Here is a 23393-nt window from a genome sequence, read left to right on the forward strand (position 1 = left end):
TCCGCCTCCTCGACTTGCTCTCTAACCTCCCAGCATACAGCGCGGCGTAGGCCGACGGCCTCCTCGTCGCCATAGCAACAGGCAAGCGCCCCGGCTCCCATTCTGCGGGGTTCAGAAACCGGAGCGGAGTCCGGAATTTCCCAGCGGAGCTCAAGTTTCTGGCACCCACTGTCGATGAGCGGCCACCCCTGTGAAGGTGAGTGCCCGGCATCGCTCCCTAGTAGTTCCCCCCTCCCAATCCCCTTTCCTTTTGTGTCATGTCTTTTAGATTGTAAGCCTGCGGGCAGGGACTGTCAAGAAATACTTTTGTAAGCCGCCGTGAGAGCCTTTTTTGGCTGAATAGCGGCAGAAAAATGCTTAAATAAATAAATAAATAAATACCCGATCGGCAGTAAGGTACAGGGCAGATCAAAGGAACAACAACAACAACAACAATAATAATATATTTATTTGTTACCCGCCTCTCCCTCTGGATTGAGGCAGGGTACAACACAAGTACTTATTCCCCCAGCGTGTATTCACTTATGACCCAGATGCTTTAAAAGAGAATAGGTAGGGTGACCCTATGAAAAGGAGGACAGGGCTCCTGTATCTTTTAACAGTTGCATAGAAAAGGGCATTTCAGCAGGTGTCATTTGTATATATGGAGAACGTGGTGAAATCCCCTCTTCATCACCACAGTTAAAGCTGCAGGAGCCCTGCCCTCTTTTTAATCTGGTCACTCTAGTATAGCTCCTGCACCTTTAAATGTTGTGATGAAGAGGGAATTTCACCAGGTTCTCTGTATATACAAATGACAGCTGCTGAAATTCCCTTTTCAACATAACTGTTAAAGATACAGGAGCCCTGTCCTCCTTTTCATAGGGTCACCCTAGAATAGGTCCATCAGTGGCTATTAGCCACATCTCCACCAGAACCCCATACATGGGAAGGCAGTGTAATACCACGGTTAAGTGTGAATTATGCTAACCTACATCCCCTCTTCAAATCTCATATCAACTTATTTAGTGGGGCTTAGATGAGCCTCTGCTTCCAGATGAGACTTGTGTGGCACCACTTCCTTGACTCATTTATGAAAGTTTACAGGGGTCCAGTCGTCATTGTCTTCTACTTGTGTTTTCTTACCACTTTTTCCATCCTTTTAGTTAACACGGAAAAAGGAGAAAAGATGGAACAGCTGCATGATGCCTTCTGGTTGCTAATGTTAGGAGACCCCTGTATGGAGGCATCTTATATATATCATCCTGTTTCTTCCCCATTTTTCGTGGTGGAGACCTGTTATAGAATGAATAGTACCACTTCAGACTGTAGGTGAGAGAATCAAATTTTTGATTAGGTAAAATATTAAACTAGGTTTAATATTAAACTAGCACAAGTGGGAGAAAGATTCTAACGCAGCTGTGCTGTGCTAGTTTTCTACTTGCACATTTTGTTCTTACTTAGAATAACATTAAAAAATGTGATGTTCCTGCAGTCTGAAGTGGCACAGTCCCTTCTGCTACCACCTTAGAACTCTACAACTTTGTGAATAGATCCTGACTAACAAGATACCATAGGGCTGGGAAGGAAAGGGCTTGCTAAAAAAGAGCCCACATGAATTCTGCAAAGGTCTTACTAATCTTTTAGAGTTCTTTGAGAGTGTCAACAAGCATGTAGATAGGGGTGATCTGGTAGACACTGTTTAGTTGGACTTCCTAAAAGCTTTTGACAAGGTTCTTCACCAAAGAGACTCCTAAACTATCTGAGTACGTGTGATGCACGTTGGGGATAAAATCCCCAACTTCATGTATATGCTGATGAGGTCTGAACTGGCAGTGACTGACCAAGAAAGAACCTTGGGGTTGTTATGGATATAGCTCAATGAAAATGTCAGCCCAGTGTGTAGGTACTGTGAAAAAGGTAAATGCCATGTTGGGATAATTAAGGAATCAAAACTAAAACTGCCAATATCATAATGCTATGAGACAAATCTAAGAAACAAGCAGACTTTGAATACTGTGTACAATTCTGACCATTGCACTGCAAAATGGATATTGTAGAGTTGGAAAAGATGCAGAAAGGGGCAACCAAAATGATCAAGGAAGGAGCTGGAGCAAGTACCTTTGAGAAAAGTTTACAATATTTAGAGCTCTAGCTTACAAAAGGTAAGTAACAGAGCACATCATAGAGGTGTATAAGATTATGCGTGGAGTGCAGAAACTGGATAGGGAGAAAAACTTCTTCCTATCCACTTTCTGCACTCCACTTTTTCATAAGACTAGAACCCAGGGCCATCTAATGAAGCTAAATAGTACAGACAAAAGGAAAATATGTCTTCACACAGTGCATACTTAAACTATGGAATTCACTAACACAGGTGCTTGTGATGGCTGCCACCTTTGATGGCATTAAAAGGGAATTAGAAGAATTCATGGAAGATAAGGCTATTATTATCTACTAGTCATGATGACAATATTTACCTCCAGAATCAGAAACAGTATGCCTCTTTATATCAGCTGCTGGGGAAACATTAGTGGGAGAGTGCTAAAGCACTCACGTCTTGTTTATGGGCTTCCAATAGGCATCTGGTTTAGAATTATAGAATAGCAGAGTTGGAAGGGACCTACAAGGCCATCGAGTCCAACCACCTGCTCAATGCAGGAATCCACCCTAAAGCATCCCTGACAGATGGTTGTCCAGCTGCCTCTTGAATGCCTCTAGTGTGGGAGAGCTCACAACCTCCCTAGGTAACTGGTTCCATTGTTGTACTGCTCTAACAGGAAGTTTTTCCTGATGTCCAGCTGGAATCTGGCTTCCTATAACTTGAGCCCGTTATTCCGTGTCCTGCACTCTGGGAGGATCGAGAAGAGATCCAGGCCCTCCTCTGTGTGACAACCGTTTGCTACGGTGGGAACAGAATGCTGTATTATATAAACTTTTGGTCTGATATAGAATGGCTCTACTTATTTGTTATGTTCTTAAAGTCCATTTTACACATTAAACTGCAATGAGATAATATAATTCAGGATTATACTGATTTAGTCTGCAGGTTGGAGGTGACCATATCTTTTAATATTCTCCATCATAATTTTTTTTTATTGCATTCAGTAAACATGCATCCATCCAGGAGCTATAATTTAATTCAGTCCTCTTTGTGATGTTCCATATTACAATGTGCAAATAACTTTTTATGAAAACAAGTATTTAGTCTGACGTCCACCTTGCATATTGGTAGGATTGCGCTGTTGGTGAACGCTTACATATGTACTACGAAATTCATTTTTATTATTCTGAGTAATGCTGTTGACTTTTAGTAAATCATTTACTTGAATATTATATGATTTTTTTTCTGCAGTATATACAATGTCTTCACTGTCACCTGCAACAGCAGCATCTACACCACCATCGTCTGTCTTATTCAGTGCCAGAAGAACAGAATCTCATGATATTCCTGATATTGTCAGTCACATCAAGTATGATACAGAAAGATTGTTTGGCAGGATTAATGTCATCTACCTTTTGTAAGTAACACCATTGCAACCATTTATAGTACATCTAAAATCACCCTGGAATTTCCTTTTATTCATTTCGTGAATAAAGTCTAAATTTTTGTTTGACAGAGAAAAAGCCAATCTCGCAGTGACTTTAACTAATCAGAAGAACGTAAATGTTGCCCATGCGGTATTTCTGGATTATCCGAACTGGGATATTGTTGATCAGGCCCACTGGGAAACTTACTTAGAACAAAACTACGTTCAGAACATGTGTACAGTAAGTATGGAGCATTTTTTCCCTTGAAAATTCTAATCATAAGATTTTTCAATTATCATGCAGAATCACTGCAGGGAATAATTATAAGGACAACTTATAACATATTTTGTAATGTAGTATTGCCCTCTGGCAATTCATGTTTACAAAATTAGATAAATGTGGGGAAATATTTTACCTTCTGTGTACATTTTGTTTCAATTTAATTGATTTCATACTTATGTCCTGTGTAATATATTCTTGAATGCTGTTGGCTTTGGTTCATAGGAAAGTGCCTGTACTCGGTAATCTGATATGAAAATAGGTGAAAGTAAACACTCTCTTGGCCTTAGGTCAAGTAGGAAAAATCTGCAAAATGGCAGAGCTAAGAAAATATTGCTTTTGTCTACTTATTGCACTCAATTGCATAAAAACTAGCCATCTGTAAGCCAGGCTCTGACTGTTAAGAATTCTGAAATCTCCTTGAAATAGGCAGAGAAAGATGGAGGGATTCAAAGAGAAGCTTCTCCATGTATTGTTTATCTCTCCTTTAGCAGCTGGATTATCCACCCTTGGTGGCCAAATCTAGCTCTCTTGGGATCCCAATCCAGTCCTCCAGGGTTCCCGAAGTGGCCACATCCTTTCCCCTAACCAACCACTTGTTTGGTGGTTTTCCAGCTTTTGTGCAGGCTCTCATCAGTCTGGGTACAAGCACATGCACCTCTTAACATATATTTTCATTGACACTATGTTCAGATGCAATATTTTCAAGATGATACCTTTTTTACAGTTACAGTCTTCCCAATCCTGCTTCACATGGAATGAAAAAGAGGAAATTCCTTGCTTCTGGGGTATAGCCCCATTGCTAAAGGGGAAAACTTGTTCAGTCTCTTGTAAAAAAGAAAATAAAAAAGCAAGAGGATATGATAGCTTTTATTTTCGTATGTACGTATTTATTGTTCAATATTTCTTAACTGCTTTTCTATCAAGTTACTCAAAGCAATATACAATACAAGTCGAAATGCTTAAAGACATTTTAAAATAAAGTAACTTCAAAAAGGAAAATAAAATACAATATAGCTAAAAACTTTAATATAACCAAAAGAAAACAGAAGCAATACAAACTAGTGTTAAGTCTATAGAAAAAACTTTCCCCCAGAAGGAAATTTTCACTTGTGAGTGAATGCTGGTCAGAGACATGGCTAACTGGATATTTCGTGGAAGCACGTTCTGCAAGGTGAGTAGGTGCCACAGTAGAGAAGGCCCTTATCCTTTCTCTCACAAGTAAGGAAAAGGGCTAAGTTGAATAGTTTGTAGTGACTGGAGAGAGAGAGAGAGAGAATGCACTCTTACTCTATGGATTTGAGTGTCCTTTAATTTCTCTCTCCTCTTTTTAAAGAACCACAAAAGTGTTGTATGCCTGTGTGTTGTACTTGACTAAAAAAAAAGTTACAAAACGCTCTGGGTTTGGGGAGTGGGGCAAATAAGTGTGTCTCTAGTGAAATTATGGACACACATCCATAGAATCTGAGGAATAAGGTTTACCTAGGTTTAGCCTGAAATGTGCCAAAAGCCTGAAAAGCCAATCTGACCATAGCTTGCGGCAAGTCAGAATAAAATTGTACATCTGAATCATGGCAGCCATGGTATTTTCATAACACTTCTATATCTCTCAAAACAATTATGACTGTATACAACCTCAGTATATTCATAACGATATTCTCAGACAATCTGAAGGTTTATTAGCACTTGAAAAGCATTCCAAACATGACAAATTGTGAATACATTCAGTCCATTTGTATTATTTTCATTTCTTTCTTTCATTCATTCATTTTTTGTTCCATAACCATGAAATTCTATTGCTCCCTAAAGTTAATATATGTTTTGATGCATTAAGGATGCAAGAAGGTGTAGCAGTGCATGCCTAATTTATCTACCTGCTTATCTCTATAAAGAGGACTGTTCATTATATAAGGTTTAAAATTAAGAATATATCTTTAATGAGTCTGAACAAACAGGTAAAATATTTTATATATGGCAGAATTAGACATTTTGGGGCCAGACAAGATGTTCAATTTGCCTCCGGCATGGAGGTGTGAATTTGCAAGGAAAGGGGATGGTATAGTATTTAACCCTTTCTATGAACCCCTTGCATCAGCTACTTTCCCCCCACATGGGTGGAAAATCTGCTGTGGGAAAAGTCGGCTGTGGGAGGGGATTGCAGAGGAAAACAGAGGCTCAGCCTTAATCATTAAGACAGGGGTGGGCAACTTGTGGCCCTCTGGATGTTTTGGTCTACAATTCTTCCTTGTATTTGATTAATTCTGAGCAGAAACTTTTCAGCAAGCTGAGTGACCTGGCTCCCAAAGCCTGGAGAGATTGAATTCCCTTCTGTAATTTGAAATGGAAAGATCCTCTATCAGAATAATTCACCCTTGTATTAAGGTATTAATAGGACAATTAAAAGGGACATTACTCTTATTCTTTCACTTAAGCTCTTTTATTATTTGCATGCATAGAATAACCTCTCTATTAAAGGTATTCTTTTAAAAGAATAAAAATGAATCGTGCAGTGAACCCCACTGGCTTCAGAAATTAGGAATAAGCAGGCTGTTGTAAATAGCAGTCAGGCTTCTCTTCACCTTATCCATTCTCATTTTCAACTCTTTTGATTCTGTCCCAAGGGTTATTGTGCCTTTAGGATATACAAGCAACCAGTATTATCTCTGGATGAGAAGTTATTCATTATGATTCCACTGTCCAAGGTTCCTTTCAGGCACCAGTTAACAAAACAACATATTCTTGTCGTCTCAGCTGTCTGTAAGAATGTTTTAAGAGAAGCAGAAAATCATGCAAATGGAAAGACCCAATTCTTAGTTTATCATGGCATCTGTTTCACTTCCACATAAGCCAACTTCTGTTTGTATGAACACTATTATCAACCATATGGGTACATGACATCTCCCATCAGCCCCAGCTTGCATAGCCTGTGGTAAGGGATAATGAGAGCTGTAGGTCAAAACATCTGGAGGGCCACAAATTTGCCTACTCCTGCACTAAGGGAAGAATCAAGCTTTCTATGTGCAGCTTCTCTTCTGAAAATGTCTGCCATTGCTTTGCTCATAACAGACAAATGCAGGATTGTCTAGTTCTTAGGTCTAGCCATAGGCCTTATCCTGCAGCTCTTTTGAGTATGAGCTATCCCCAGTGCTGTACTTTAAGCCATTGCACAGTCTTTCAGGAGCTCTGTGTCTGCACTGGTACTCCTGCAGAAATTTACCCTATTTCTTCAATTCTAAGATGCACTTTTCCCCCCACATAAACATCTCTAAAAACAGGGTGTGTCTTAGAATTGCGGGTGTGTCTTAGGTTTTTTTTTTCTGTTGGTGGTACTGAAATTAGTGTGTGTCTTACAATCGATGGTGTCTTACAATTGAAGAAATACGGTAGTCTACCAGCATAGCCTATGGGCAGGAATTGTGGGTGAAGTCCAAAACATCTAGAATTATTTTCTGTTCACCCCTGCTTTAGAATGTCATTTTTCTTAGAGCATAATCTTATGCATGCGTAGACAGGAAAATATGACTGGCTTTGGAAAGCTGGGAGACATAGGATTTTTTTCTGTTTAAACATGCACAGGATGTACCCTTAATAAGTTAATTCAATGGTAATCAGACTACTGTATTGAGAAGTTTTGTGCACAGTTTTTACAAGTTCATGGACAAGTTTTTATATTACAATTTTATTTCATTAAATAAGTTGTTTTTAATTTGTTTGTATCTTTTGTTCACAGCCTTTAAATACACTCTTTATGCATTTGTTTGTGACAACAGCTGAATATGCAGTTGACTGTTGCCACGAAATTATGAAGTAAGTTAATATGTTATATTGCAGGCAAATATATGGGATTTTAAGTTTTAAAATAAAAATAGTTAACATGCTTGGCATGCAATACAACTCAGAAGTGTGCAGTACAGCTTACTCCCAGGAAGGCATGTATAGGATTGTTGCCTAAATCCCTTCCAAGAATGTATAGCTATTCATTGGATAGTAGCCAACATCTTTATTCAGCCCACATTTGGAGGTTTTGCAGTTGAGTGGTTGGTTATGTAGAGACAACTGCTTCACTGTGGTTTCAGTTACACCACAGTGTAACTTCAGCACAGCTACATATGTGGAGACAGGATATGTGGATTAGATATTTGTTCCATGTACACATGCAAAGTTCGAGGTATTAGGTAATATAACCAAAGACTGATCCGCACGTTATGGTGTATGCGTGTTTCAAATCAGGATGATTCTCTTTACCAAGTGATTTGAATGTTGTATCTTTTACTTAATAATTTAAGCAGATTCACTGTGTTTTCTAGAATGTAAACTAGAAAGACATAGACAGCCAGGCTTGAACAAAATCCAGATTGGAAAGTTGAAATCAGCCCTAAGTCAAAACTGAACTGTTAAAAAGATCCTTTCCTAACAAAATGATAACTTATCCAAATAAAGAACAAAATTAGTTTAATTTTGAGAAATAACTTGTTCTGGGTGCTGTTTGGAAATATTTATTAAGTGTGAAAATATAGAAATATTTCATACACAGATACTGTACTTGATTATGTGCTACAATTTGCAGGAACCCTACATAAATACAGTAAATTATGTTTGGTGTTAACTCTTGCAATCCTACATCTAGTGTGCACACATATGGATTTAATAAGATTAAGCACATATCCGACAATACTGATACATTTTCAGTAGGCTGTGGGGCAATTTCCTATAGGATTTACCTGTTCAGTAAAACTCATTGATTCAGTCAGGTGACCTTGACCTGAAACCGGAATATGGTTCCTCCACGAAGCCCCTTCTTCTCAGAAGTGAGGGAAGAGGAGAGTGAGCAGCAGGTCAGAGCCCTTCAGTCCTTCATCACCTAACAGAGGAGCAAAGGGGACTGAGCTGATTCGGCTTTGCTCCCCCCTCGCATTCCCCAGGAAGGGAAGCCTTCAGTGGGCTTTACTCTGTGGAGTGAAACAGGTTCCATGTCTAAAGCGCTAAGTGGTGTTTTGGCCAGGGACCTGATGAGGTTGGGTATGGGGAGTTTGATATCATCCAGTCCGTAGAGGATTCCAGGGGGTGGCAGTCTAGACCCCAGACGCTAAACAGTTCCTCACTCCTGATTAATATAATCTTCTGCTTCCTATTGGTCATCTACCAATTTAACAACAACTTGGTATATTTTGCAAGAATGATTTAAATACTCATATTTTGTAAATCAAGTCACTTCAGCCAGAGATTGGGTTGATTTCCTGCAAGCCCATGTCTGACACCATTTGACTCCTTCACCTGATTAAAAGAAACACCAATTTCTCTCTTGAACTTTCTAATCCTTTGATATTTATTTATTTATTACATTTTTATACCGCCCAATAGCCGAAGCTCTCTGGGCGGTTCACAAAAATTAAAACCATAATAAAACAACCAACAGATTAAAAACACAAATACGAAATACAGTATAAAAAGCACAACCAGGATAAAACCATGCATATATGGTATAGCCTTTACTTTTTAAAGTAAATTCTCTCCCTCTTTTATCATATCTTGTTGACCATGTTGTTTTGAGAGGGAAGCAAGGATGATATTCATGCGCAGTTTTAATTTTTCAATAAGCTAAAATGGAAAATATCTATCTTTTTTATTATTCAGGACTATCTTTAAAACAGTACCAGAGCTGCATTTCATACTTCTCTTCATCCCCTCTCAAGAGGACTTTGGTGAGGATTCAGTTACTTTCTTTGTGGGTTTTTAAATGTTTCAGTTGGATGGCCTGGTTCTGCTTTCAGTAGCTGTGGGCCAAGCAAAAGCTTGTGCCTAGGTATCTAAGGGAGAAGCTACATGTTGCACATTTTTTTCCTTCTCTCAGGTATTTTTTTTTAAAAGAGAAAAAACATCCATGGGAGGTTCCAGGTTTGAGTGTTGATTGACAAGGGTTGGGGTGAGCATTGATAAGCCTGTTTAACACTTTCCCTACCATCTATTTGTCTAGTTCAAAATAATTAAACCCTCCTCCAGCTTTTTTACCCCAGAAAAGATATGAGTACTCACCCATTCCTTTTCCTTTTAAAAAAAATGGTAAAAGAAAAAAAATTGTACTTTGGTCTTAAAAACCGCATAAGTGGGGATAGCACCAAGTGTTATCATTCGTTATGCTTACCATTTAATCTCCCTAAAAGTCCGGCAATACCTTTTTTCCCTTCTAGAAATTGCTAGTGCAAAATTACATGTGAGCTTCTCCAGTGATATGGTACAAGAGGTTATCAGCAAACCTATGGCCCGGTGTCTGAGATGGCTCTTGAGCATAACACCAGAGCAAGCAGATCCCGTATGTATCCCAGGTGTGGGAATTGGATGTCCCCAGAGGGCCAAAATGCCTCTTGGGACACCTCTCAGGATTATGTCAGGGAACAAACATATCCCTCCTGATGCCCCTTCCCCATTCAAAGCCTTGCCCCGAATGTTATTTGCCTCCCTTTCCTTTCTCCAATTAGTGAAGGTGAGGTAGGAATGACATAGATTCAATTGGCACTTTAAGGCACTGTCTGAGTCCCAAGCCAGTTTCACTGCCCACCCCGCTTACCCAATTGGGGAAGGTAGAAGCAAAGTAGACTGTGCTGTAGCCTCAGAGAACACTCCTTGAGGCTGAAGCACAGTTGTTCTCTCACCCCATCTGCCTTCTCAGAGGGCATGGGGATTTGGGGAGGGCCCTCACCTGAGGCCCCATCCCTGCTGTATCCCCTTACCCTCTGCTTTAATTTGACTGCCATATCCTATGTTCGACTGAGTAATATATAAACATTGTGCAGCACTTTCCATGTATTTTATTTATTTATTTATTTATTTATTATACTTATATACCGCTCCCATAGCCAGGGCTCTCTGGGCGGTTTACAGAAATTCTAAAATTGAGATAAAAACAAGAATACAAAATTTAAAACTCTAAAACACAGTACATACACACATAGAGCATTAAAAACCAATTAAAAACATGTGGGTAATTAGGATGTGCCGCCATATGCCCGGGCAAAGAGGAAAGTCTTAACCTGGCGCCGGAAAGGTAGTAGTGTTGGTGCCAGGCGAGCCTCATCAGGGAGATCATTCCACAGTCTGGGGGCCACCACCGAAAAGGCCCTATCCCTCGTTGCCACACTCCGAGCCTCTCTTGACAAGGAGGACCTTAGATGTTGAATGTAGGGATATTCACGTCGGGAGAGGTGTTCCGTCAGGTATTGTGGTCCCAAGCCGTGTAAGGCTTTATAGGTCAAAACCAGCACCTTGAATTGGGCTCGGAAACATACAGGCAGCCAGTGCAAGCGGACCAGAACAGGTGTTATATGGTCAAACCTTCTGGTTCCCGAAATCAGTCTGGCCGTATTAATAGTGCTCACATTTACATTAGATCGTAATGATTATACCCCTGTTTGCAGATGGGAGACAAAGATTGAGAAATAATGGCTTGCTGATGGCCACTTCTTGGGTTCATGTGTAAGATTTTTTAAAGTAGGTACTTGCCTACTTGCAGCTCGTACCTCATACTCCGTACTCACTATACTACACCAACTCGCAATGTAGAATATAGCTATAATGTTAGTTAATGTTAGTTAATGGCAATGTTGATTTGCTGGAAAACTGTTATCTTGTTAAGTCACTACTTACATCCATGCAAAATTTTGTTCTAAGCTACCTATGGGTTCCTTAGGGTGCAATCCTATGCATGCTGGCTGGGAAATGCTGGGAGTTGTAGGGTTTTTTCCTGACTAAACAGGCATGGGATTGCATCCCTAGTCTGCATTCGGATGCCCACTTATCTGGGAGTAAGTCGCTTTGAACTCAGTGGGACTTACTTTTGGGTAAACATAAAGGATTGCAGTTTTAGAAAATATTCTCCATATTGTTGCAAAATTAAATTATTCTTTGAAGAATAAGAAACTAGTTCTTTATCTTAAAGCTGCACTGGTAATACCTGGCATGGATAAACTATCTATATATATAAAACGCTTAGGTATGTTTCCGTACAGGCTTCAGCTGATACAGGTTGCTAAGCAACAGTAATAACGTGTACCGTCAGCTGATACAGGTTGCTAAGTCCCTCGCCCGACTCTGGGCTTTCCAAGGTAATCCTACCCCCTTTCTGCCTCTTCGCTCCCCCCCCCCCACGAAGGGGGCAGCACCAGTCTGGAGCATGAGCGAGGCATGGCCGGGGCCCTTGGTGGCCAGGTGAGAGGCTGCTCACCTGCTGCGAGCCGAGGCCCCGGCCTAATCTCATGCGAGCTGGGCGGGCAGCCCAAGGCTGACAGGAACCCTGGGCAGAGGGTGACACTTGCTCCCCCTCCCCCCGACCTCCCTGCCCCCCCCCAGGTCTGCCAGACGGGGCTGTATCGGTGGCCTCCAAGTAGCCCGCGGCCCTGCGATATTTAATTAATAAACTTTAAGATATGCTACAACGGTGTATGTTACACCGGGTACAGCTAGTATATCTGTCTATCTATACAATAAAAGCCCAGAGGCCTCCTCCAAGCCACTTATGCAAATAGGAGAGAAGGCAGGGACAGTGGATTGGCCTACTGGTTGGTGATGTCACAATGACATCATTGTCATTGACAATGAATTCTGAGCTAAAAGGGCCTTCTATGGAAGTTCCAAGAAAAATAACTGCCATCTAGGGAAGTTCCAAGATAGAAGGCCAGAGGGCGCCTCCAAGCCACTTCTAGGTTTTGCCCTCTGGCGCCAACTAGTGACATTTCTCGGAACTGCGGCCTTCTATGGAAGGTCCACGTTCCGAGAAAGATCACTGCCAGGAGCTTCTGGCCTAGCAGAGGGGTCAAAACCCACAAACCTCCTCACCAGACTGCTCCTCTACACCTCTTGTGTGATCGGCTTTTTTGCTAGTGTATATATATATATATAATATTTTCTAGGAAATATCACAAAGTGGTAAAGTGTTTTTATATTAAGGACATGAGGAAAAGTATACTATTTAATGGCTACAACAGATATAGCATATAACAGAAATTTAAACTTTTATGTACAATTTTCAAAGCAAGAGTCCAAATTCACAGAAATTTGGACTGTTCTCTAACGTTAGCATAAAATTTGAAAATATTGGCTCAGAGACTTGTAGATCGTTAATCACGCAAAAAGAATTTTCTCTGACCGTTTAGATGTTCAAAGTCTGAATTTTCTGCTGCACATTTGAATGGTTGGTGAAAACTGCTTTTGTTGGATTAACAAATTACAGGGCATTGTAGAAGATACAGGAAAAGGTGTATATCTTTGCCAGGTTACCAATTTATTAAAAGTATTGGCTCAGTTTTGAGCTTGGATTCTATTCAAAAGTTAACTACTTTTGTTTGTTGGCTTTCATCTAATAATAAGTAAAAATGATGATGGTAGTTGGTATTATACTAACACGAATAATCTAGCCTTTATTGGTCTCTAACTATATTACATTCTTTAATCAAAATGTTCAAGTGATAGCAAGATTTGTGCCAGAAACCAAAAGTACTATTTACTGAAGCCTATTGAGCAGTGGCTGAAGAAATCAGTGCAATGTATGTATTATTCTCAGTCAACCTTTTGCTGTCTTCAGATATAGACTTAGCGACTGCTTTTGTGCCAATGAAGAGTGCACCAAATTCATCTTTGAATGTGGGCTATAGTCTGTATGTGTCACACAGGCACCAATATTGTCCCCAACTTCATGTCCGCTATGCCAGGTAACAGTTATACATCTTTTGTGTTTTTTGTTATAATTAACTAATTCTCCTGCTTCATTTGTAGTCTTCAGTATTTTTCATTCATCCATTTTCTTTTTTTCCTCTTTTTTTTTAAATACAATTACCACATAAGAAAAATAAAATAAACAAACATACATCGCTTATAATTCCAAATTATACTTATCTAATTTCCATAATCACATAACATAACATAACATAAATGCTCCCCACCACCTTCCGGGATCTATTCTTGCTTCCAGAATCTCATAGTTTCTTCCGGTGGTGATTTTCCACCCCCCTTAGAGAATACATATTCTAGGAACTGTTTCCAAATTCCCTCAAATTCATTTACATTTGTTATACCTTTTCTTATCCTTATATTACATGTCAATTTATCGTTTATAGCTATGTCCCAAATTTCCTTATACCACTCTTCTATATTATAATTTCCCTGCACCTTCCAGTTCCTAGCTATAATTAACCTTGCTGCTGTCAACAAATTAGTTATTAATTCTTTGATCTCTTTATTACACTTTAAAGTACCATATAGTGATAGCAATGCTACCATAGGTGTCTCTTCCAACTCTATTCCCACAATTTTTTTTATTTCAATATACACCATTTTCCACAATTTTTGCACACATTCGCATTCCCACCACATATGTAAATACGTTCCTTTCCCTCCTCAACCTCTCCAACAATTTGCTGAATTCATCTTATTTATCCTATTTAATCTCACCGGGGTCAGATACCACCTCCAAACAATTTTATAATAATTTTCTTTTATTCTCACAGACATATTTCTCAACACTCTTTGTCGCCATATTCCCTCCCAACTCTGCTGCCCTATTTGCACTCTCAAATCAGTTTCCCATACCATCTTCCCCATTCCCCCTATCTCTCCCTTTTCAGCCAATATTCTATAAATTTAACTTGCTAAACCTTTTATCCTTTTATTTTCTCCTATCTCAATTTCTTTCCTAAAAATCAAATCTTCAAATTTTCATCCATTCTCAACATTTTTCATACATACATTTTATCCTTTCCAAGTTATGGTTTTGTATTGTTTTGCTTTGTCAAGAATCAGTTGGCTGGTTTGTCTATTAAATAGTATTTATGAAGCAATGTTTAATCACTATATAACTGGAATATTATTCTGTACTGTATAAAGGAACTGAGGGTATTTTGGAGTTCTCATACTCATGCAATATCTACAATCTGGAACTTCCTGTGCCTCTATATTGTTTGACCACTAGAGGTCATCATAAGCCTTGTAATATTGATCTTGTTCTATTATTAGGGATGTACAAGAATTCTGCCCCATCTGCAGCCCCCTTTTCCCCACCTCCCTGCTCTGTTTTGTGGGCTCGGACAGGTAGCTAGCACAGTTCTCTGTGTGCTGGCTGAGAAGGGGAGGGGCGTGGAGTGCAGTTTCCTGGCTAGTCTCCAACCTTGTATCCAGGAAACCAAAAAATCTTATTGTTCCCAGATGCTGTCTAGGGGACATTGGATTGATCCCTTAGAGCATCTTTTTCATGAAAATTTCACAATTCCCTGAACTTGCAGTCATATTTTTAAAATGTGCACTTTAAAAATGTCCCTTTTTTTTTTAAAAAAAGTGCATTTTTACACTTTGCTCTATGTGAGAAAATTGCACACTTTTAAAATATGCACATTTTCCCTGTTCAAAATGCGTACTTTCAATGTTTGAATGAAACAGAAACAGTGCAGTTGAGCGCAGGAAAGGAGGCGAGCTGAGTTTCAAGGTAGTATTCAGAGAACCTTGGAGATTGTGAAAATCGCTTGTTCTCCCATTATATATGCTGTGATAGGATGCAAAGTGAGGTTGTGGTTTGTTAAACTGTGGTTTGTAAGTCAAAAAAATACAGGACACAAATTTTCTCCCTCCTTCCCCCTTTGGCCAGTATAGGCCATGTCATATTGATATAGATAAAATGATTATATACTTATACATTAAGATTTGTCAATCTGATCCTAGCCTAACTTTAAGGCTATATTGGTATATTCAGCTTTCACTTAGCAAAGTTTTGTCCAAAAATTCTGCAGTGAAGGACATTTTTAAATGGAGGAGGGGTGACCATTTGTGAGACGAAGCAGCTAGTAAGATATAAATCAGTCCTGGCAAATAGAATATACCAATTTGGTTAGGCTGTCCATTCAAGAGCATAATTAAGCCATTTTAGTTTATTCATGGTGCAAAATGTACATAAATGGTTTCATTCAGATGGAGCCTTCTGGATGACACTCAGTGATTTCTTTGAATTTGTGTAGTAGTTTATGTGGCTAACACAGACATTTTTTTCAAATGCTTGTGCATGTGTACATGGGTATGTAAAAAACCCCTACAAATTATTTGAATAAATTTGATATGGCCTATAGTGGCCCAGGGGTGGGGTGGAATTTGTGTCCCGGTTTCAGTGACCAGCCACGAGTCAAGGCGTTCTGCTGAATGCTTTATTGCTTTAGTGTTTTATTGCCAATTACCCAGCCATAAATCTCTGGCCAAGAATGCAGGAGGGAACTGCTGCAGTTTAAGAAAAACACAGTCCTTTAAGTAAAGTCCAATAGTTCTAGCCAGAGACAAGTTCTGAAGTGCAAGCCTACCGATCCGGGTCGAAGAACCAAACAGAGGGTGCTGGGGTCAAGGAGCCAAGAGCAAGCGAAGGTCAAGTCCAGTCCGATATCAAGAGCCAAGTCAGTCGTCCAAAATGCCAGGGATAAACGTTCAAGCAGAGTCAATCAAGCCAGTCCAGGTCAGGAAACCAAAGTCACAGACAAACGGTAAGGCGTGGGGCACAGTAGCAACCGGAGGAACGAAAGGTGTTTGCTACAGTGGACCAGCGGTCAGATTTCCCCTTTTCAAGCCCTGCCAGCATGACCCCACCCAGCTCCCAGCTGTGCCTCATTCCCCTTACTACAGCTCAGCGTTTTCTCCGTGCCTGTTCTGCAGGCGCGTACTTCGCCTGATCCCCTGCCTTTGTTCTGCCCTTTTCCTACGTCTCCTTTCGCGGGGGCTGGGTGGTCGAACCCCCTCCGTCTCTGACTCAGCCTCAGGAGAGGCAGGCAGAGGGAGTGACTGACTGACCCGTGGCTCCTCCACGGGGCCTGCATCCTCCTCCATTGTACGACTCCCTTCCAACTGTGCACCGGTCTCTGGTCTGGCTGTGGGGGAGGAGACACCCTCTACTACTTGTAAGTTTGCCTCCTCTTCATCTGAGGAGGCTTCCTCGGGTGCAATCCTAACACTATTCCCCCCCTCAAGGTCCCCCCCCAAAAACCCATGGGGCTGTGGTTTCCTTGGGTACCGGCGGTGAAACTGGCAGACTAAGTCTGGGGCATGAACCTGAGTAGCATTTTCCCAAGACCGCTCCTCTGGCCCATACCCTTTCCAGTCCACCAGGTACTGCAGATGTCCCCTGTGACGTCTAGAATCCAGGATCCCTGCCACCTCATATTCCTCTTCCCCTTCCACCATCACTGGAGGTGGTGGCCTCTTTTGGATTCGAAGTGGGTGTCCTGGTACCACCGGTGCCAACAATGCACGATGAAACACAGGATGGATGTGCATTGAGGGTGGAAGTTGCAGGCGAAATGCCACTGGATTGATCTGGGCAATGATCCGGTATGGACCAATAAACCGGGGTGCCAACTTCCGGCTGGGTTGCGATACTGGGAGGTGCCGGGTGGAGAGCCATGCTTGATCCCCTACTTTCAATACCGGCCCTTCCTGCCGCCTACTGTCCGCCCCTTGCTTATAAGCCTGCTTCGCCCGATCCAACTGTTCCCGCAACACGGCATGGACAGCTTGCAGCTCCTGTATGAAGTTATCAGCTGCTGGTACTGTGGAGGCGGCCACTGATGAGGGAAAGAATGAGGGGTGAAACCCATAATTTGCAAAAAATGGCGTCTGCAGTGTGGATGCGTGGGGGGAATTATTGTATGCAAACTCCGCAAGTGGTAGAAGCCCCGCCCAATCGTCCTGCTGAAAATTCACATAACAGCGCAGATATTGCTCCAAGGTGGCATTAGTGCGCTCCGTTTGCCCATCTGACTGTGGGTGGAAAGCCGAGGAGAGGTGTAACTTCACCTCCAGTAGACAAAACAGGCTCTGCCAGAAACGGGACGTGAATTGAGACCCTCTATCCGACACTATTCCTTCCGGCAAACCATGCAAACAGAATATGCGCCGAATGAACAATTCTGCCGCGGCCTTGGCTGTCGGGGTGCCCGTGCATGGGATAAAATGGGCCATTTTGGAGAACAGGTCCACCACCACCAGAATGGTGGTATGCCCCTCTGACGAGGGCAAGTCTGTAATAAAATCAAGGGACACGACCTTCCAGGGTCCCGATGGTGTGGGTAAGGGGTGCAACAGTCCCGCGGGCCTCCCTGTCTGATGCTTTGCCCTGCGGCACGTTGCACAGGACTGTACATACCGCTCCACATCTGCATGCACCCTCGGCCACCAAAACTCCCGGGTTAGGAGGTGAAGGGTTTTGTACAGCCCAAAGTGCCCCGCTGGCTTACTATCATGGCATTGGTGCAGGATCTGTGCCCGCAGCGGTCCTGGGGGTATATACATCTGGTTCCGGTGTATCAGGATGCCATCCCGCACTGAAAAAGGCAATGAGTGCTTTGCCCCTGCACCGACCACTTCCCGTAGCCGCGCTTGAGCAAACTGATCTTGTCCCTGTTGTTGTTGCAGTTGAGGAAGCAGTGTAGGTGGCAATAGGGCCGCCAGGAAGTTTTCAGGTCGTAACACAGTTGAAGCGGGATCCTCCTGCCGGGAACCGGCATGCTCCGGTTTCCTAGAGAGGGCATCCGCCTGCCTATTCTGAGTGCTGGGGATATATGTCACCTTGAAGTGGAACCGTGAGAAAAAAAGAGCCCACCGGATCTGACGCTGATTCAGTTTCCGTGATGTTTGTAAATGCTCCAGATTCCGGTGGTCTGTCCGCACTTCTACAGGGTACCGGGCCCCCTCCAGTAGATGACGCCAGGTTTCAAACGCGTCCTTGATGGCAAGCAATTCCTTTTCCCAAATCGTGTATTTCTGCTCCGCCGGGGTCAGTTTGCGGGAATGAAACGCACAAGGTAAAAGGGTCTCCCCCTTCCCCACCGTCTGCAACAGAACTGCCCCAACAGCCACATCCGATGCATCTGCCTCTACCACAAATGGGGTCTGCTGATTCGGGTGCTGTAAGATGGGTTTCGCGGTGAACCGGCCCTTCAGGCATTGAAATGCTTGCTGAGCTTCTGGACCCCACTGGAACTTTCTTTTTCCGCGTAGCAAGTCCGTGATTGGGGCCGCCACCTGGGCAAACTCAGGAATGAAACGGCGGTAATAGTTGGCAAACCCCAAAAAACGCTGGACCTCCTTTACATTCCGAGGAGGTTGCCAGGACTCGATGGCCAACACCTTTGCAGAGTCCATCTCTACACCTTTCGGCGATATCCGGTGCCCCAGAAAGTCCACCGTATCCAAATCAAAAGCACATTTTTCCAATTTGGCGTATAGATGGTGTTCCCGCAATCGTTGCAGCACTGCTCGCACATGAGATTCGTGAGCCTGGGGACTAACTGAATAGATCAAAATGTCATCAAGGTAGACAATGACAAAACGGTCTAGATAATCTCGGAATATATCGTTCATAAAGTGCTGAAATATTGCGGGCGCATTACACAACCCGAAGGGCATGACAGTATATTCAAATTGGCCGTACCTGGTCTGAAACGAGGTCTTCCACTCATCCCCCGCTCGTACACGCACCAAATTATAAGCTCCCCGTAGATCTAGTTTGGTGTAGATGGTGGCGTGACGCAGCCGTTCCAGGAGTTCTGGGATGAGCGGCAGCGGGTAGCGGTTCCGGCAGGTAATCTGGTTAAGAGCTCTAAAGTCATTGCAGAGCCTCAGTTCACCACACTTCTTCTTCACGAAGAGGACAGGTGCAGCTGCTGGGGCGGTAGACGGCCGAATGAACCCCCGTTTCAGGTTCTTCTCCAAGAAGTCTCGAAGGGCGGCCAACTCCGGTTCAGACAGGGCGTAAATCCGGCCCGCCGGTATCCGGGTCCCAGGAAGCAAGTCAATGGTGCAATCGTATGGCCGATGGGGTGGCAGGTGATCTGCCTCCTTTTTATCGAACACGTCTGCAAAGTCCCGGTACTTGGCCGGCAGCCCCTCAAGCGGGTCCCCCCGAGGTCCTTCGAGAATGGCACTCACTGTCCCCGGCCAACAATGACAACTGCAGTAGTCTGATGCAAAGACGACTTCCCCCCGGGGCCAAGAAATGCGGGGGTCATGTAACGTCAACCATGTCATTCCAAGGACCACCGGAAAATGAGCTATGGCTGCCACCAGAAACCGAATCTGCTCCTGGTGTCCCTGGATCTCCACCCACAAGGGCTCGGTCTCATGCGTCACCAAACCTGACGCCAAAGGCCTCCCATCAATTGTCTCAATATTGAGGGGCATGGCAAGTGGGTACACTTGAAACCCCTGCTGCTGCACAAACCCCATGTCCATGAATGTGCTGGAGGCCCCTGAATCCACCATGGCCATGGTCTGAACTGGGCATTGGTCTAGCTGACACACAGTCACTGGCAGAGCCAGTGGCTGACAGGAGTGGCGAGGTGGAGTCTCCGATGATGGGCCGCATCCCTGCCCCAGTCCTAGGACTCCCTTTAGGGCTGGGGTTGCCGGTTTCCCGACACCATGGGGCGTGGCCCTTTGGCAGGGCAGGTTCGTGCAAAATGCCCCTCTTGGCCACAGTAGAGGCACAGGCCTCCCCGTCGCCGCCTCTCCTTTTCTTGCATCGTGAGGCGGGGTCGGGCTCCACCCAGCTGCATAGGCTCCTCTTCCCCAAACTGGGAACTAGGTGCAGGGGTGACTGCTGGTTGCCTATAACCTGCAGGGGTGGCTGCTCGGGGTGGGTGGGATCGTTTTGCCACCCTACGGCTTTCTAGGCGCCCATCAATGCGCAGACACAACTGGATAAGTGCCTTCAAAGTCCCAGGCCGATCCACTCTTGCCAGTTCATCCAGGACTTCCTCGTGCAACCCTTCCTGAAACTGGTCCATCAAGGCTGCTTCGTTCCAGGTGAGATCCTGGGCTAGTAACCTGAATGCACTGGCATAGGTGGCAACAGTATCCTGGCCCTGGTGGAGGCGCCGGATTCTCCTATTGGCAGTTTCTGCCTTTTGCGGGTCCTCATATGCAGCCCGAAATTCTTTAACAAACTCCCTATAGTCTTGGAGTAGTGGGCTCTTTTGCAATAGCAGAGGAGTTGCCCATTTAGCTGCAGCGTCCGTCAGCAGGCTTATCACGAACCCCACCTGAACTTGAGCTGTAGGAAAGTCCTGGGGCCGCAGCTGCATGTACAACTCACATTGTGCCAGAAAGGCTGCAAATTTGTCTGGTGAGCCGTCAAACTTCTCTGGTGGGGCGATAGGACACTTACGGGAAGGTGCCAAAGCTGGAGGAGGTGCAGGGGGTTGTTGCTGTATCTGCGATAGCTGTGTTTGCAAAGCCGTCACCACTGCAGCCAGCTGGTTAATTTGCTGCCTTAAGACTTGGTTTTCATCTGCAACTGCCTCCTCCATTTTTTTTCTGTGTAGCAAACACTCTTTCAGTGACCAGCCACGAGTCAAGGCGTTCTGCTGAATGCTTTATTGCTTTAGTGTTTTATTGCCAATTACCCAGCCATAAATCTCTGGCCAAGAATGCAGGAGGGAACTGCTGCAGTTTAAGAAAAACACAGTCCTTTAAGTAAAGTCCAATAGTTCTAGCCAGAGACAAGTTCTGAAGTGCAAGCCTACCGATCCGGGTCGAAGAACCAAACAGAGGGTGCTGGGGTCAAGGAGCCAAGAGCAAGCGAAGGTCAAGTCCAGTCCGATATCAAGAGCCAAGTCAGTCGTCCAAAATGCCAGGGATAAACGTTCAAGCAGAGTCAATCAAGCCAGTCCAGGTCAGGAAACCAAAGTCACAGACAAACGGTAAGGCGTGGGGCACAGTAGCAACCGGAGGAACGAAAGGTGTTTGCTACAGTGGACCAGCGGTCAGATTTCCCCTTTTCAAGCCCTGCCAGCATGACCCCACCCAGCTCCCAGCTGTGCCTCATTCCCCTTACTACAGCTCAGCGTTTTCTCCGTGCCTGTTCTGCAGGCGCGTACTTCGCCTGATCCCCTGCCTTTGTTCTGCCCTTTTCCTACGTCTCCTTTCGCGGGGGCTGGGTGGTCGAACCCCCTCCGTCTCTGACTCAGCCTCAGGAGAGGCAGGCAGAGGGAGTGACTGACTGACCCGTGGCTCCTCCACGGGGCCTGCATCCTCCTCCATTGTACGACTCCCTTCCAACTGTGCACCGGTCTCTGGTCTGGCTGTGGGGGAGGAGACACCCTCTACTACTTGTAAGTTTGCCTCCTCTTCATCTGAGGAGGCTTCCTCGGGTGCAATCCTAACACCCGGGTTCTTGAACTCTGTAAACCTGTTCAAGCATTACACCTGAATAGGATAGAGTTATATGAGTACAAGGGATGGGGCCACACATTTTCAGCCCCACCCTTTCAGTCTCTGGCCTTTCTGAATTGAATAGGGAGATCTGCAGGAGAGTTCTAATTGCATTACGTGAATGCATTTAGAAGTCTGGTGCCAACCTCCCCATTCAACATGGGGAAGTAAAAAACGGAAGTGGCAGGGCCAATATGTGTGAAGATGGGGTGTGGAGGCTGGCATGCACAGTATTGTCTCTTGTACTTGAATTAGTCTATACACCTGAATAGGGGCAGTGCCTATTATTGTACCTGAAAATAAAAGGGCTTGTTGGTTGACAGAAATGAAGTAAAATATACCTAGTTTTCTTACCCTACTGATAGAAATTCTTTAAATTTAGAGGAAAAATGAAAACAAATGAATGGCCAGAACTACAGATTAAGATGGTGTCTGAAAACGCTTTTTAAATGTTGATTTATGTTGTTAACCGACATTTGGTTTAACTAAAGTACTATATAATTGCATGTCAATTTTATGGGTGTGAGTGTGTGTCCATCAGGAGGATCCATTTCCCTCCTATCCATACTGTTGCTTTTTCTTCCTTTTCTCTGCTTTCTCCTTGGTTTATTTACTTCTCATTGATCTTTTACTTTTCTCTAAAGAAATGCTTAACATAAAAGGTAGTACAAGACATGGTCCGGAAAAAAACCTGGAAAAATTCAGGAAAGAAAATTGTTGTTTTTTCCCCTAAGGATCATTTTTGTTTTTGTTTTTCCGAAAAATTGAAAAAATTGAACAGCTTTTAGATTATGAAATATTTTATTTTAGAATTTAAGACAAAATGTTTATATATTGTTACCCAGCCTTTACAGCCCCCAAAATGATTTCTAAAAGCTATGTAATAAGAACACTTTTATAGAAAGACTAGAGATGTAAAATGTCTGGAAATAATGAAAAATGGGAGAAAATGTTTTTTAATCCTCTCTGTAAAATTCCCACCATAGTTATTTTTTATTCTTTATTAAAATTATTGATCTAAAGTATATTTTAATGATAGACATTTATATTCAGTTTCCCAACATGTGTGTGGAGTCACCATTCTAGACAGTGAATGTGCTTTCTTGGCAGTCTGGCTTTTCCCCCTGTGAAATCCTGTGTTCTTCTTCGTGGTCTCTATGCATCACACATATGGGCTTTGCGTGGGGGAGGGGTTCCCGCCAAAAACGTTCCACTCAGCTATAGAAGGTTCCGGTCTGGTCTCTGCGCAGGCGCAGAGCCCATATGTGTGAATGCATAGATGACCACTCGAAGAACTACAGTTACAGGTAAGCAACCTGCATTTTCTGATGCTGTAGCAGTCATTTAATGTGTATGCCAGTGTGGCGTAGTGGCTAAAG

At 43.3% G+C, this 23393-nt stretch overlaps 1 protein-coding gene across 1 annotated transcript in view; it reads left to right on the top strand.

The window, feature by feature from the left end:
• Nucleotides 1-3342: 3342 nt before the first annotated feature.
• Nucleotides 3343-23393, top strand: part of CFAP61 (cilia and flagella associated protein 61) — a 180256-nt gene continuing 160205 nt past the window's right edge. The window contains exons 1-5 of the mRNA XM_063129711.1: nt 3343-3500; nt 3600-3750; nt 7520-7596; nt 9424-9491; nt 13364-13490. Coding sequence (XP_062985781.1) covers nt 3343-3500; nt 3600-3750; nt 7520-7596; nt 9424-9491; nt 13364-13490 — 581 coding nt within the window. The remainder of the gene's footprint in view (nt 3501-3599; nt 3751-7519; nt 7597-9423; nt 9492-13363; nt 13491-23393) is intronic.

This window comes from Elgaria multicarinata, chromosome 7 (genome assembly GCF_023053635.1).
Source record: "Elgaria multicarinata webbii isolate HBS135686 ecotype San Diego chromosome 7, rElgMul1.1.pri, whole genome shotgun sequence".
NCBI lineage: Eukaryota > Metazoa > Chordata > Lepidosauria > Squamata > Anguidae > Elgaria > Elgaria multicarinata.